Raw genomic sequence first — 16,802 nt, 5'->3', positions numbered from 1 at the left:
CGGCCGCGATGCTGAAGTTGCGCCGCCGCCCCCCGTGCGGCAAGCGGCCCCGCGCCGGGCGCTGAGCGCGGAGGCGGCGGGGGGCGCGACGGCAACTTTTTGCCCGCAGGAGGTGGTTGGGGGGGCTCCGCCTGCTCCATCCCTCCCTGCCTGCTCCATCCCTCCCTCTCTCTTCCTCCCTCCCTCTTTCCCGCGGCTGTTTCTTCCTTGCCTCCCCCCACCTCCCCCTTCCTCCGGCTCTGCCCCCCGAGTCGATCCCAGCCGTGCCCGGAGTCGCGGTGGACAAAGACCCGGTGGGTGCGCGCCACGGGCAGCACCGTCCCCGCTCTCCGGGGCTCCCTCTGTCCCTGCCCGTCCCCCTCCGTCCACGTTTTAACTCGCGCCCGCCCGGGTGGCGGCAACTTCAGTTGGAGGCGAAACTTGGGCGGGCATCGCTCCCCTCCGCGTCCCCTCGCCCCCAGGGTGAGCCCGGGCTCGGGGTGGGGGGGGCTGGGTTGCGGGGGTACGGGGCTCCTCGGAGCTGGGATGGGGCTCCTGGGGCTGGAATGGGGGGGAACCGGACTCCTGGGGCTGGGATGCGGGAGGACCGGGCTTCTGGGAGCTGGGATGGGGCTCCTGGGGCTGGGATGCGGGGGGACCGGGCTCCTGGGGGATGGGATGGGGCCCCTGGGTCTGGGATTGGACTCCTGGGGGATAGGATGCGGGGGGACGGGCCTCCTGAGGATGGGATTGGGCTCCTGGGTGATGGGATGCGGGGGACGGGGCTCTTGGGGGATGGGATGGGGCTCCTGGGGCGGAGATGAAGGGGTGCAGGGCTCCTGGGTGATGGGATGCGAGGGACGGGGCTCCTGAGGGATGAGACTCCTGGGGCTGGGATGTGGGGCTACAGGGCTCCTGGGTGATAGGATGCGGGGGTACAGGGCTCCTGGAGATGGGATGCGGGGGAGCGGGGCTCGTAGTTGATGGGATGCGGTGGGACGGGGTCCTGGGAGCTGGGATGCGGAGGGACGGGGTTCCTGGAGGTGGGATGCGGGGAGACGGGGCTCCTGGGAGCTGGGATGGGGGGGAACGGGTCTCCTGGAGGTGGGATGCGGTGGGACGGGGCTCCTGGCTCCTCCCCAGCTCGGTCCCCGCGGGAGGGCGGGACACAGGCGGGTGGGTGCATTTGGGCTTTCTCGCAGCCGTGCGCTGCGGGGCCGGTGCCGTGCGGGAGCGTGGGTCCCGCGTCCCCGAGGGGGCGGGCGGGGCTGTCCGGGCTGCCGAAAGCAACCCCGAGGACTTGACAGGATTTTTTTTTTTTTTTTCTTCTTCTTCCCTCCTCCTCCTCTCTCCTCCCCCCTCCTCCTCCTCCCCCCGCTGCTCCTCCCGCTCCCGCTCCCCTTCCCGCGGCGGGCCGGCGGCCGCAGCAGACGCCGCGCTGCCGCGACGATGCCGCAGCTGCCGGGGGCCGGGGGCGGCGGGGGGGACCCGGAGCTCTGCGCCACCGACGAGATGATCCCCTTCAAGGACGAAGGGGACCCCCAGAAGGAGAAGATTTTCGCCGAGATCAGCCACCCAGAGGAGGAAGGCGACCTGGCCGACATCAAATCCTCGCTCGTCAACGAGTCCGAGATCGCCCCCGGCGCCAACGGGCACGAGGTGCGCGGGATGCGGGAGGGATGCGGGAGGGATGTGGGGCAACCCCTTGTTTTACGAATTCTCCCTGAAAAAACAAAACCATCCCATTGCCAAGTGCCGCTGGCAGAGGGGGCGGCGGGCAGAGCCCCCGCGGGTGAGTGCGGGACGAGGAGAAAGTTCCTGCGAGTTCCCCGACGGCGCGGGCGGGGTTCGACCTCCGCCCCCGGGAGAGTCCCTCGGAGAAACCACCGAGCTCGGAGCATCAGCCCTAAAGTCTTAAAGGGATTTGCGCAAAACTGGGAAGAAATTCCCGACGCTGAAACAACTTAAGGGCTAGCGGGGAAGCTCCTTTTTCCCCCTCTCGTTTTCCCGCCCCCGTCTTTCCCCCCCCCTTTTTTTTTTCCCTCCTCTTCTTCCCCCCCTTCCCCCCCCTTTTTTCTTCTTCTTCTGTGTTTTCCCCCATTCCTGTTTTCTCCCTCTCCTGTTTCCCCCCTCGTTTCCCTTCCCCCCCCCCCCCCCCCCGTTCCCCTCCCTCCTTTTTTTATTTTCTTTCCTTTTTTGGGGGGGGATGTTTTTTCTTTTTTTCATAAAGATCTGGTAAGGAGAGCAACCTGGTTTTCATTATTATTTTTGGTATCTTTTTTACCAAGAGTGTTTTGACCACCAAAGATCCAAACGTTTTCCATAAATAAGCCCATTTCTTTAAATGTAAGACTCTTCCGCTAGAAATGCTTAGCAAAGCCCCGTAGTTATTAACTTTGTCATAAAACAGTCGTTTATACAAACGTTTCTGGTACAGTTGCCTTCCAAGCGACTTAAGACGGAAAAGAAAGATGCTTATCTCCTGCTCTGTTTTCTTTCTGCAAGAAACTGTAGCGTTGTGATCGATAAAGGAGCGCCCATACAATGACTTTCCTTCTTTTTCTTTGCTGACGGTCTGTTCTCTGTGTTCAGGTTTCCAGGCAGACTCAAGCGCAGGATTCCTACCATGATAAAGGCAGAGAGCACCCCGAGGAAGGTGAGAAGCCTCTGGTCCTGTCTTGCAGTGTAGTCCTTCTTAGTCTCCCTGTGAGCCTCTGCATGGTTCTCAACTTGGAGCTTGGTATCTTTTGGCAAACGTACATTTAGTGCCTTTTGGCAAAGGGGGATGCCACGGTACTTTCAAAGTGCATTTAAAAGAAACATCAATGTGCAGCACGTTTATCTTGAGTAACCAAATGGTATTTCAGTTGTTTAGAAACTGATAAGTAGGCCAAATGAATCTTCGCTGAAGAAATAACTATTTTTAGGATATCAGCTTAAACACATCTATCTCTTCACTCGTACAGTGCAGCCGAGTTGTGCGTGTTCAGAAACTCTGTGCTTTTTTTCCCATTGCCGAAGTCTGTTGCTTGAATCTCCTCTTCCAAATCTAAGCATGAACAGACCTCTTGCTTTTTTGTTAATGTACCAGCTGGTTAATTTTGATTGAAGAGGACAGAGGAAATAACAGAGTTTGTTCAGTATCACTTAGGAAGCTGGACACATGTACAAAGAATGCATGCGGTGAAGGATGGGAGTTTATGTTTAAAATGAAATCCTTATCATCACAAACTACACCAGATCATAAATTCTATATAAAGACAGACACAGTTAAGTCCTATTGCTTTCTGGGACTCTGTGGTGATCTTCCTCCAAAATGGTCATTAAACTACCTGAAAGCAGTAATATCCATGCTCATAGCATTATGGTGGTGACGGGGAGGAGGTCAGCTGGGTGTAGTTTTTCTTTTCAGCCTTGTATCCTCTTAAATCTTCACGTTTGAGTACTATCACTGTCAACTGTCATGTAGGTGGGAGACCTATTCAACTCCCCTTTGCAGGAGCTGGTCCCAAATTCTTGATTTTCCTGCAAAATAGCCTCCCTCACTTGGCTTCCCTCTTGACTGTTGTGCCATGTGGGTTCAGCAGCCCCCTGCCCCAAATTGTTAGGGTCTCCTTCTAAGCCAGCCTCTGCCCTCTAATTGTTCCTGTTGAGCATGGCCAGAGTGTATCGTTCGCTGCACACAGTGGCTGTGTGGGAGAAGGAAATTACTATATCAAGCTGTCACTGCTCTGTTTCTCCTTTTCCTAACAGTGGTGTTGAAAACTCGTACTGGTAATACTTCTGAATCCACAGATCCTAAAGGGGTGTATAAAATGGGGGAAAACTGGTACTTGAGAAATGTGATGTCATTGCTGATGTTTCTGCCTTGTTTTGAACGGGCTAGCAAAATAAATTGGTTACTCTGAGCCTATTCCATGTTTTAAGCGTAAAATCCTTGCTTAGAGTACTTGCTCCTTTAAGAATTAACGCTTCTTAAAAAAAAAAAATGTTATTACACATTGCTGCAGATCACTTTCTGTCAGAGGTAATTTCCACGAGTAAGGAAATGTTTGCATGCAGAACATTTTTATGAATGCACAGTACCTGTTTAAGTGCTCTGAATAACAAGAAATGCATATGGGGAATAATGTAATCATTGTTTCCTCTTCCATAGGAAAGCATCCAGACAGTGGCTTATACAGCAAGGGACCATCATACTCTGGTTATTCTGGGTATATCATGATGCCAAATATGAATAACGACCCGTACATGCCTAATGGATCTCTGTCGCCACCCATCCCCAGAACAGTGAGTTATCTCTTCCAAAGACCCATTTTGGCAAGCTGGGTTTCCTCCTGTTCGGTCTGCCGAGCGTGTTTACGCTGGGGTTTTTTTAGTAGCTTCAGTTACAGTGAAGGTTCCACTTCTGCTGTTTGGAGCCTCCGTCAGTGGAGTTTGAGATCTCTTAGAGGTGTTGGTCACGATCACAGTGGAAAAGCTGAGATTAACGTCTACGGTGTCTGACGTCCTTTGAACAGGGCTGGGGGCTTTGCAGGGGGGAGCCCTGGTTTATGACTGTAGGATAATGTATGGCGGAATGATGTAAATGCCGTCTTTGTAGCGACTGGGACAGATGTGAATTTTCTGGCTTTAACTCTTCGTTTGTTGAGGAAAATCAAGGGCTGGAAGCGAAACTGCTAGAGTTGCTTGTCAGTAAGATGAAAGGATTGGATTCTTTCTTTTTTACTTTCAGATATGGTATTGCTCTTTGGTGATTGATATTTATTTCTGTCATCAGCTGCTCTGCGTGAAGGCTTTATGTATCTGGCAGTATTGCTTTGAAGCATATCTGTATCTTCAGCCACAAATTGTGAAATGGTCACTTAAGAATTTATATCAAGTGTCACACAGTAGTTAACAGATTTCCTTTACATTATGGTGGGCACTGATTCTTCCAGGTTTCCTCTGTTTCCATTGATGTAGATGCACATTTGATGGAATATAATATACTTTTAATTTGACATAGTAAACGCTCATTTGTTTTTGTAAACCTCTTGGTATATGGATGGAGTGATGGGGAGGCAATGTTAAAATGAGCTGTGGAAATTGTATTAGTAGAACGAGAGTGGAGCAGGAAACAAATTTGCTTGTAGGCATCGTGCTGAAAGAATGCTGCTGCAGTTGTGTGCTGTGATACAAGAAGCTGGATGCTGTTCGTTCCTTCTGATAAAGCAGATTTCCATTCTGTTGCCTCTTAGATTTTTCCTTGGCAAGCTCTGTCAAACAACCAGCATTATTTTGCGCTTTGACTTTATTAAATTTTCTTCAAGGTTGTGACTTTTGTCCTCAAAACTAAAAAAGAGGGAGCCTAACCGGTACTTGTAATTTGACAGTAGCAAAGCATGTTAAATTAGTGGATGTTTGGATTTGGAATGACAGGGCAGTTTGGCACTGGGAAACAGAGAACTGCCCTTCTTATAGGTCACCCTTTGTGTTTGAAAGATACAAAAATTTGTGTAGTATATTGCTTTCTATAGCTCTGCTTTTAAGTAGGACCTTGTTTGTGTATAAATTACACTTCAGAGGCCTATAGCCATTTAGGGTGAAGCATGATGGCCACGGTCTGTGGATATTTGTTATAAATGCTGCTCTAAAGAAAACTTCAGTTCATATGTATCATCAGGAGGAGGATGCAGCTTCTAGAAAGGGCACTGAGACTCAGAGCTGCCCCTTTGAGGACTAGGAAACTTCAGACCTTTTTTTTTGCCCCCTCTTTCCCACGTTACCTTCCTAAGAAAGTCCCCAGTGCTGGTACAAGGCTTGGAACAACAAAATCCATTTTAATTATTCACTGAGGATTTTCTCCGCGTATATGTGCTGTGGGGCTGCTGCGCTTTACTGATCTGGCATTGATGCTCCCAGAATATCGACTCCTTGTGGAGGCGGTGTGATCAGGTACTTGAAGAACCATCCTGCCTGGGTACGTTGAGGAAAGGTGAGGAGGAAATGCATCTGCTTTCTAATTGTAAAACTGCCTGTCAAACATCTGAGGAGCTAATTTAGTTCAGTGCTGCTCTTGCATGTTAGAGCAGCAGCTCTATTTTGGTAAAACAGTGCTGTTGCAGGGCTGCAATGTTGTCATAAGCCTGGAGTTCTTTCAGTTTAACCACAAGGCTACACGCTTGAGTTATTAAATCATTTTTTTGTTTAATTGAACTATAATCTTTGTTAGTCTCCTAGCTGACAGCTGGGTTTTAATGCACGTGAGATCAAAACGCCACATCCAGATGACACACTCACTTGCTTCATGGCTTACCACAGCTCCAGCACCGCGCGTCCCAACCGTTGCCCCGCAGGTTTGCTCTTGCTCCCCTTTTTGGGGGACATGCTGGGGCTGGGGAGCAAGGAGCAGCGGAGATGAGCAAGCGCTGGAGGTGGAGGTCTCCCCTGGGGTGTTAGACCCTGGCCATTTGTGTGTGGAGCAGCTTTGTGGTGTGTACCTGCGCCCCGACATTTGCATGACAAAGCCACTTCTTGTTGATGCATCTGTTGCCTGGAGGTGTTAGGCAGGATTAAAAAGCCACCCTGGGGCGCTGAATCTTTTTTCTGCCCAGCACAAACCCTTGGAAGGACCCGTCTGCCTGCAAACGGCCCAGAGGATGCACCCCTGGGGAAAGGCAGCCAGACCCGGGACAGGGACCATCTCTGGTAGAGGGGGTCTCGCCTCACTACACCAGCACAGAGAGACCAAAGCTTTCTTGAAATGGGAAAAAAGTTACTTTCACCAACAGATGCAGGAAAAAAAAAATGGCTTTTTTAAAAAATAGGCAAATGCTTTTCATTCTCAGTCTGTAAAATCAAAAATACAAATCTACAGTCAGACACAACGTGTCTGATAGGCCTTAAAAGAAGAAAACTGTAGTGTAATTTCAGTGCAGCTTTTGGAGGGGAGAGGGTATATGAGGAGGATTTAAAATTTTCCTAAATCTGCTATTGTTAGAGCATTCTCATCTTCTCCTTTTCTTCCTACTTGTAAAATTTTTTTTCTAACTCTTTTAATTTTTTTTATTTTACTGGCAACTGGTTTGCTTTTTCCTAGTTGGATTTGTAGGAGGAGGAGAGTGTTAATTACAAGTTCAGATACAACCCTCGCACCACAGTATGTATTCTTATCAGATAGCTGGGTAAATGAAAAAGCCAAGCAGTTAGTTTGGGTGGCTGCAGGAGAAGTGGTACGTGATGGTACTAAAACCACAGTTAACACCTGGTGAATGTGCATCCTGTATGCTTGAGATATCTTTTGGTGGTTTCTCCGCATCGCGGGAGGTTATGAAGATGGGAGATGGAGACAGCTGTTTGTTTTCTAACATCTGTGGGTTTTTTTCTTACTTTTTTGTTAAAACTAGTTTTGGGGTAGCAAATCTTTCTCCTCTGTGATGGGAACGTGAGGACAAAGAAACTGACTGAAGAAGAATTAGTACTCTGTGTCTTAAATTCATCCACAAAATCATTTTGTCTTTGTTCCTCCCTCTTTCCCAATGAATTAAGCTTTCTGTGGGAAGATACAGGGTTTCTGCAACCTCCCTTTTGTCTGTTCTTATCTGTTCTTGGGATCTGGGTTTATGTATTTTGTGGCTAAACTGTCTCTCTGTAGCAGCTGGAGGTGTTAAAAGAGGTTGGAGGATATAATCTGTAAACACCTTAGGGCTACTTGCAATACACAGCATATCCATTTGCAAACCATGAGGGTTTGTATGTAGGACCTCTCTACCGTGCCCGAGTTTTGGGTATTCTTTCTGTGCTTCTGTATGACAAGGGGCATGGAAATAGCTCCTGTCTTGAAGAGCTAATGTCCCAGGAAAATTGTGCAGATAATACGGACAGGAAGAAGGATGAGGGTAGAAATGCCAAGAATTGAGTGGCTGCAAAGCCTCAATAAGAGGAGCTATTTCTTCTTGCAGTCCCTGTGAAGGCTGGCTGGCTCACTTGCCTATGGGGACTTCACTTGCTTATTTTTGGGACTTCAAGGGGAATGTACAGGTGTGTTAGACCTAGCACATCCAGCTGAAGAAGGGCAAGTCTGGTTTTTTTGTAATACTGTCTTTTCCTGAGAGTCAGCTTCCTCTGAATGTGCAATTGTAAGCACTTGATGGGAGCCGCGGTCAGTGAAAGCTGCCAATATTTGTAGCAGATGTTGAGGCTCAGCTCCTGCTCCTATACCAGCCATCAGAAAACCTTTGCACTGATTTCTCTGTTGACGTCAGCACAGGACACTCCGAGGACCATAGGCAGCTGTGGTCCTGTTGCATGTGTCTTTCTTCCTTCTGCAACCCCGGACCTGTGCCTGAGGAAACATGTTACAGGGGCAGCCAAGGGCTCAACAAGCTGAAGCTGCTCGCCTGTCACTGACGCTCTGCTGCTTCACCCTGTGTGGTGCATGTCTTCTCAATGAAGTCGATTGATGCTGATTAGCTCCTTAAATAACTTCAGTATCAAGTGCAGAGGAGTGCAAAGCTTCCTGACTCCATGGAAGCCAAACTTGCGGATGTTTATTCAGGTTTATGCACTGTTTGCTGAGGGACTCAGTGAGTTGTGCCAAATGCCAGCACCAGGGAAGAAGTAGAATCTGCTCAGCACTAATAGAGGGACCTCACTGCTGCAGGTGTCACAGCTGATTACCACAAGATACAAGCTAGGTTTCTTTGAAATACAAATCCAAGCCATGAATGACTGTGGGCTGAGCTTAGGTGGTGCTTTCTTTCTCCTCCGTAGTGAAATGAATTCTCTGTTTGGAAAAAGGTGCAGAAGAAGTTACTGTGGTGCCTCTAAGTTGGCTTTTGTCCAACGCTTGATCTGGTTCCTTGTGATAAGATGGCATGATCCAGGCAGAATTTTATGTATGTATGCCCATCATGAGCGTGGTCTTGTGGTTTTCTTCTACTGGTGAAGAAAACAGCCTTTTGCTATTTTTTGCTGCTTTGCTGCCTTCTTGTCAGTGTGATACAGTTAGCGAATCTAATTGTGCATGGGCAAGGGGGAAAGAAAATGTTCTCCTGACATCTCAGTCCAAAGGCAGCATTTGTGTGTGTGTGTTGCTTCAAGGGAGACATAATCAAAAACCCCACCCATTACAAGACATCGAAGTTCAAGCTTTTGTGTATCAAGATGTGTGTATGCTTATGTCCTAAATATCCTTTTTTCTTTATATCAAGGAGGTGGTTCAATATAAACTGTAAAAGGTGGAGCTGCCGCTTCATTTTCAGGTGCTGTAAAAGCAAAACATTGTTCCTGTTGTTTTGGTGCTGTGTCACCTCTTCTCTAACTTAATCCCAGTCTAGAAAAAAATGTTAACGAGAATAGCTTGTTACCGTCTGCAAGTGCCAGGGAAGATGTGGCTCAAGAAGAAAGCCTGAAGCTCCGCAGGTTCGGGCATCAAAAGAGGAAGAGACTTTTTCCAGGTACTTGCAGTGCTGCGTGGCTGGAGGCGTTGAAAAGCTTGGGCACTGCAGGCCTGCCTCCTCCCGAGTACTTAACTTCTGCTTATAGTTAGGGAAAACTACTCCTGATATGGGAAGGAAATAACCCACACAAAAGCATTTTACTGCTGCTGTAATATTTCTCAAGTCCCATTAGAGGCATGTGATTTTTTTGTTAGTAGTATAGTCATGTTTGTGTTTCTGAAAATAAGAGTCTGCTTTGATACGGACACTGAACGTTTTGCAGCCCGTGGTCTGTGTGCTGTGTGGCCTGCTGTGATCTCCTGTGTCGCTCTCGCATGCACAGGCACTGATCCAGTGTGTGTATGGTCTAAGAGAAATGCTGCTGTGAGTCGGGCAGTCTGCAGGTCCTTGACCTGATGGAGGCAGATTGTCCTTGGCATGTGTCCTCCCGGCTGCTGCAGGGGAGCCATGTGCCGCAGTGATCCAGTTGTGTGTAAATGACTCCTCTTTACCCTGAATTCCCCCTGTCCTGCCTAGTTATCACCAAGCTACTTGTGGCCTTAAGGCCTGTTTGGTGTGAAGATCGCTGTTGGATTCTGTCCCTTCTTGCAGGATGCTGGGGAAAAGCTGGTGCAGCTGATGGTGCGCTGCTCCTGCCTGGGCAGTTGGGAATTAGTGTCTCTGCCACTCTGGCCCTTCGTAAGCATTAGATTCACTTAAGAAAACTGCATTCAGAAAAAGTTAGTCTAGCAACTCATTGGATTCTATTTTAACACTTGGATCTTGTGGCTATGTTTATTTAGTTTGGGTTTCCTACTTCAAAGAAATCTGTCCTCTCAGCAAGAAAGTGATTGAGCACTTAAATAAAAATGTATTCATTGAATCTCTGGGATTGAGCTAAAAGTGCAGTAGGGAGTTAACATGTGTGCCAACTGTGCTAATCAGCCAGGGATTGCCTGTTCTTCTGAAAGGGAAGAAAAGTGGTGTGACCTGCCTGAGAAGTGGCATACCTTCTCCTGGCTCCTGGAAGCTCTGTTGCCTGCTGATGCTTCAGGTTGAGATGAGGGACCTAGAATATCTTTTCCTGTGATCTTTGAAGATACCAAATCCCTCATGTAGAATAGCATTTTTCATGAAGCTGAAAAGTTGACTCAACGTTTGTTGAGTCTTCCTTTAAGTGGCTGTGGGTATAGGTGAAGTTGAGGCATAAAATCAATGGGGTGAGCTTAGTCAGCACAAGTTACAAGTGTAAAATTAGGAGGCTTTGATTAAATATTTATAAAATGGGAAGTTTAACTTAAGAAGTAAGAGTACTGTTGTCACCATCTGTAACGCATAAACGAGAGAATCACTTTGGTTAGCAGTTACTAGGCAAGCCAGAGAGCAGTTAATTCCCAAGGGCATCTGTCTGTCCAGGTGCTTCAGTACTCTAACCCTGTACGTCCAACAGCATGGCACAAGTCAGTGAGCAGGTCTGCTTCACCCAAGCCAGTGCATGGGGGGGAGAAGTCCCTTGGGAGGACCATGTGATTTCATGCATGTGTTTGGCATGAAGTACCTTCTGAAAATGCCAGTGCTTTGAACGGAACTGATGGCAGCTTAAGTTCCCTCTTGGCTGGCTTGAATGGAGCTCTGGATGAGGATGCAGGGGTTATCCGAGAAGATCAGTCTGGAAATGGTCTAATTTATCACATTCATCCAGAAAAATAGGGAAAGCAAACATGGGAGAGCTTTTTGGGCAGTGTTGTTGACACAGAGGTAGAAAGTGGTGAGCTCTAAAAAGCTGTCCCAGTAAGGCTCTGTGTTTCGGGTTGGGGTCTAGTGACACTGCTCAGAGCCATCGTACTCTGTTTCAGTAACTGGTCACTTAGCTACACTGCGAGGCTCTATATCGTCAATTTTCTGCGTTTTCTTGTATTTCAAAACTGCTTCAGAAATTTGTATTTGTCAATGTGTCTCCACTGTTTTGGCCTATCTTCTCGCCTTGTTCTTTCTTCATCCCCCTCAAGTCTTGCATTGACAAGCTTTGTATAGCATAAAAGAAGTACAATACGGAGGTGATGATTAAAGGTGTCAACGCTTGTCAAATGCAGACCACACCTGGGGAGAATGCCTTTTCCCTAGTGATGTGCTAAAATGGAGATAAACTACGTCCAGCGGTGCAAATATGTTTACTTTGTTAAAATGCCACAATCCAATGATTTGGTTTGGGTCTCTAGTTTCCGAGGTTTGACTGGTGCTGTATGAGGTTTAGGAAGCTGCGGTTACAAGTGGTGATAGTGTTATTGGTTGTGCTCTACACCCACCCCAAACTCCCCCAGTCCTGTGCTGCCTTCATTGCAGTTTCATGTAACTCCCTTGTACCCCCAGGATGAGCAAAGCTCCTGCCGCCACCCCGTGCTACATCCCACGCAGCCATTCCACAGAACGGTGCTGCAGCATGTCTGCCCACCGCACGGCTTTCTGAATTCAATTTTATGAACTGGCTTCCTTCTCACATTCATGCCCTGTCCTCGGTTTAGGGTTTGTGGAAGCTTGTTTCATCGCGTGGCACTCCTTGCAGCCCGGTTGGTGATGTTTCTGTTGCTTAAACCAAAGAAATGCATGTTACAGAAAAGTTGAGCTGAAGCAGGAGAATAGCCAGACTTGACACAGTGCATTCCCACTCCAAATTTGGGAGAGACTCCGATTTCTCCCCTCCGTGTCTGAATTAGCGCCTGCAAAGAGTAAAGATGGTTCACGTACAAAGTCCTTCTCTTAAATACAAGTGCCTGCACAGGTTCAGCCTCTCGAGGAGCTTTTGGGAGCAGGGCGGGAGCGAGCAGGTGGGTGACGGTCAGGTGTAGGAGCCTGGGGCGGTGGGGCAGGCTGCAGCGTGCCCGGGTCCCCTGCAGACTGCTGGGGATCAGCATGGGAAGGAAAAGTGAGCTCAGTGAGCTGGCACTGGAACGGCTTTTGAGGATATTAAGGAAATAAGCCATATATTGAACATACTAAAATACATGTTGAAAAAAAGAAGCAATTAAAATAATTCACTCTGGTAAAGCTTCCTTTTTCGCTGCATCCCAGCATCCTGGGTTGTCATTTTGTCTGTTCTCTGCCTCCCGATTTCCCCATTGTGTCTGTTCCTTACTGCCCAATTTCCTCTTGCACATGAAATTCAGCTTAAAAAATAAGTTAGAACTGAGTGTGTTGGGTTTGAAAAATTTGTTGCTCAGAAACCCTCTCTCTCACACATTATTTCATGTCTTAAACACGCCTGGTACAGGGAGAAAGGGAAGCTGTGCTGGATTTAAAGGAAAAAAAGGAAATAATGTTTTAAAATATTGGCTCTTAAGCATGTTAATTTTTATCATTCTGTTTTGACTTCTCCCCACCCCTTCCTACCCCCTCCCCCCCGGGTATTTTGAGGATATTTCTAAGACAATAATGCAGAGCTTCTGTTTTAGATGTAAATATTCAGAAGAAAAACTCGAAATAGGAGAGCCACAAAAAAATGCTGATTTATTAGGCAACTCCTGAAACAGTTTGACAGCACTGCTGCAAACACCTTTTTGTTAAAACCAGCAACTACTAAGCTTCTTATCAGAATGACCTGTAAAGGATGACTTCATACTTTGTAATAAGGAAATATTAAGAGAGAGTAGGAGAGCTGGTCAAACTGCTGTTTTGCTGAAAACATTTTTAATTCAAAGGCCTTCTCAAAACAACTTGTATAGAAAGCTTTCCCTCTTTCTTTGAAACTTGAAATTATTTTCTTTTGGGTTTTTTTTCAGAGATGTGTGTGTGTAAATGAGAATATTACAGGCTAATGGGTTAGAACAACAAATATTAAATTGGCAAATGCGGTTTCATCAAAGGTGGTTCAGAAATGTTCCTAAAAAGGCAGACTTTTTAGGAAAAGGAGATTTCAGAAGGTGTTTTGTGAGCTCCTCTGCTAACTCTGGCTCCAGGACTGCAAATAAATGCATTCAGTTAGTTGAACAATTGTGCTAACCACACAAGAATGCTCTCCTTCACTAAATGAATCTTTCTGGCCAACCTCTACTGGGGAAAGCATTTTTTGAGGTTCTGAGCCTGCGAGTAGGTCTCGCATTTCTCTTCTGGAGGTAGCATTTCTCAGCCCAGGAACAAGTAGCTCCCAAGTCAGCCATGGGCTGATGCTGTCTTTTCATGTATTACCTGCACCTCCTCTCCTCTGCTGGGCTCCATGGGTTCTCCCGGGAGGGGGTGTCTGGTTAAGACAGTGGCTGAGATTTGAGCCTTGGGGGTTAAGCCAAGGCTGGGAGAGCTGCCTGTAATAACACAAGTGCTGCTGGTAGGTTATAGCTGTTTGGAGGGGTGGAGCAAAAGTTTGTGCCTGTGCAATTAAGCATGAAATAGGTAAATTCTATGTATAATTACCCGACGTAGAGTCTAGCATGAGGACGTGACCCGTGGAAATCACAGTGCGGCGGTGGCTTCTGGCAAATTCCCCAGGGGTACTCCTGGTGCTCATGCCAGCACAGGGAGGAAGGGTCATATGTCCTCTGCCTTCCCCCATCCTGCTCCCAAAAGCAGAGCCACAGTCTGGGAGGAGGTTTCTGCAAACAGGGAACTGGAAAAGCAAAATTAGTTCAGACTTAGAGAAAGGTGGCAGATATGGGAACAAAATCCAGGTTTCCCAAGTTTGCTTCAGGAACTCACCTGAAAGACAGCTTGCTTCTAAAGGTACATTTCTGGAGTTGTTTTGCTCTTTTTCATGAAAACAAACCAGAAGTCTAAGAAAGTAAAAGCTGGGATGTACGTGGAGGAGGGAACAAGATGATTAAAACTGATGCAGATAAAGTTGTTGGCAGCACTGGCTGTGACTGTATTTTGTACGCAGCCTTTCAGTTGAGGACCTGACAATCCTACTGAAGTTTCTAAGTAAAAGCAAGGAGGGGTTTAAGAAAATTATCTTAAAAATGACTTCTCAAACAGCAAACTGTTTTTTCTCATTTTCCTCCCTGACATCGTAGCAGCACTTGTATCTTCCCACTCCTTTTCCTGGTGGCTGTCCCTTCTGCAGGGGGTGCAGGTTGCTCGCTCTCAGCATCATTATTTGCACCCCTCACTTTTGTCTCTGTTGCTCTTTCAGAAATTCAGCCCAAACGCAGATAGATAACCAGCATAGTGTGCTCCTTCTCCCAGGAAGCTGCCATTGCTTCATAGTTCTTGCAGCATGATGAGCTGTGGACAGCTGATCAGGGTTTCTCAGCTGAAGATCAGGGTTTCTGCAGTGGGAAGAGTGGTTTGCAAAGGAAATGCTGGCTGGTTTGAAGCTAGAGCCTTTAAACTTTTTCCCAGGCATCCTGAAATGCCTGCTCCTTTAATGTGTGCCTAGGCTGTGCTTACTGGAGCAAAGCTCTCTCAGCTTCCTATCTGTGTTTCTTGAGTGTGTGTCCCGGTGGCTTCATCTCTCTGGGGTGACTCAGGTCATTGGTGTTGTTTTCTTTTCCCTTCACAGCTCTGTAGCTGCAGCTTGTACACAGTGGTCACAGCTGGTGGCTGCACATCCCCCAGCACCACAGCCAAGCCTAAAACTCAGTTTGGTGCAGTCATGCAGCTTATCACTTCGCAGGGATCGGGATTTAAGGCACTGGTGAGGTTTGTTATCAAGTTGCTCTGCTCTCCCTGATGTGGTCAGTGAAAAAGCCTGCATGAGGAGAAGCTCATGTGCCTCTGCTTGAGCAGGTAGAGCTGCCTGTGTGGGTTATGCCTGTGTGGGCTGTGCAGGATGAAAACTGGCCAACAGGCTTCAGGTGCCTCTTTTGGGCTAAATGGTGTGTCTCTTAAATTTCAGTGAATAGCTCAAAAAAGTACCAAGCTTTCAAGTACAAGTGAATCCTCTGCAGATGAAAAAAAAAAAAAAAGTCCCTGGAAGGGAAAATAAGCAGTAATTATGGTAAAACATACTTTTTCATCACAGTAATGGCTTGATGCTGAAAGACAGGGTTGTAGCATCTTATAGAAGTTACTTCTCTGCTGCTGTTTCTTCATAGCAGTGACTGTTTGCAGTGCTACGCGTGCTGCGTGCTTGGTTTCTGGAGGCTGGCATTCACTTCCAGATACTTGGAACTCCTTATAGGATAGGCAGAAGATGAATTAATTGCCCTGCCAACATATGGCAGTAGATACCTGTGTTTATGGTGACTGCTCCAGCTCTCTGTATCTTGCCGATCTTTCTTCAGTGTTGCTTTATGAGAATCCCTCTGCTTATCAGAGCCACAAAGAATTAGTCCTGATTTAAGAATGCAGGCTATGCAAAGGAAGCATAAAATTGCTGGGGATGGCAGGAGAATAGAGGGCAGGGGGAACCCAAAACCTTGGATTACCACAGAAAAGACTTCTGTCTTAACGTTACTGAAAAATATAAGCTTTTATGTCTTGGTAGAGAGCTTGATGTGTCTGGCTCTAGTTTCAGCCTCAGTATGGTTAGTGTATGCTAAGAGTCAGAGTAAAAACTAGACAGTTTCCCAGCCTTGAAATGACAGGGACATAAGCTCTGTGTCCATAGGGAGGGAGGGCAGATCCCTTTGCTCTTGTCTTTGAGTTGGAATTTAAATGACTACAGGGAAAAAAAGGAGTGTTAGAACAGCAGAAGAAAAACGGTACAGCTAAGAGGAAATTATTTTTATTGCTAATACAAGGGTGCTCATAATGTTTAATTCTCTACAGCTTATGCTTTATTTGCACGTTCTTCCTTCCTAACCATTCTGCTATGTGTAGTGGCAGCTACCATATTTTGAAATTATTGCTCTTAAAAGCTCCTATTCAGTGGTTTTAGAGTGAATAAAAATATTTGTTGAAGTAGCAGTGGTGCTCAGGCTGTTCAGCATATGGATACAGAGTGGTTCAGCTGCTGCACCCGCCTGGACTGTTGCTTTTGACATCCTCCTTATGCCCCCTCCTCTCTACTGAGGAGTTTTAAAAGTCCCATGGAAATATTTTTTTTTCGGGACACTGTAGATGTATGTTTAATCACTGTTCAGGACAGTCTTTTCTGATATTTACTGTTGTTTTCACCAGTGAAGCTGGATCAGGAGAGAGGAGGGGAGATGTGGGAGTGTTTGATGCCCCTTCAAACAATTTTGTGGCAAGAGCAGTTTTAAGGCAGCCTAAGAGTTGCCTGTACAACTGGAGGAGAGGGAATCTTAGAGGAAGGTTTGCGGTATTTCATATTTTTAGGTGATTTTTTTATCTTTTTAGATAAGTAATGGGGACTTACTGTTCGTTTGCCATATGCTGTGTGTCTGGTTCAGGGTAAATGAATTGCTGCCAGTTTGCTACTGCAGAGAGAGGTTGCAGCCTGGGCATCTGCATTATTTTTTTTGCCTTGCATCAGGTGCTAAAAGTCACTAAACATACCATGAGTCACAG

At 47.1% G+C, this 16,802-nt stretch overlaps 1 protein-coding gene across 5 annotated transcripts in view; it reads left to right on the top strand.

Annotated features, from left to right (window-relative positions):
• The first annotated feature begins 204 nt into the window (after positions 1–204).
• The window catches only part of LEF1 (lymphoid enhancer binding factor 1), a 71,626-nt gene continuing 55,028 nt past the window's right edge, over positions 205–16,802 (top strand). Inside the window, exons 1-4 of one of the 5 annotated variants that reach the window (XM_054066175.1) lie at positions 205–462; positions 1,407–1,638; positions 2,572–2,635; positions 4,136–4,269. In XM_054066175.1, coding sequence (XP_053922150.1) covers positions 1,429–1,638; positions 2,572–2,635; positions 4,136–4,269 — 408 coding nt within the window. In that variant the 5' untranslated portion in view covers positions 205–462; positions 1,407–1,428. The remainder of the gene's footprint in view (positions 463–1,406; positions 1,639–2,571; positions 2,636–4,135; positions 4,270–16,802) is intronic. The other 4 variants (XM_054066177.1, XM_054066174.1, XM_054066173.1 and 1 more) reach the window with 4 other exon arrangements.

The sequence above is a fragment of the Cuculus canorus genome, chromosome 4 (assembly GCF_017976375.1).
Source record: "Cuculus canorus isolate bCucCan1 chromosome 4, bCucCan1.pri, whole genome shotgun sequence".
Taxonomy (NCBI): Eukaryota; Metazoa; Chordata; class Aves; order Cuculiformes; family Cuculidae; genus Cuculus; species Cuculus canorus.
Note: the sequence above shows the minus strand (reverse complement) of the source record. Positions and strands in the feature narration are given on the sequence as shown.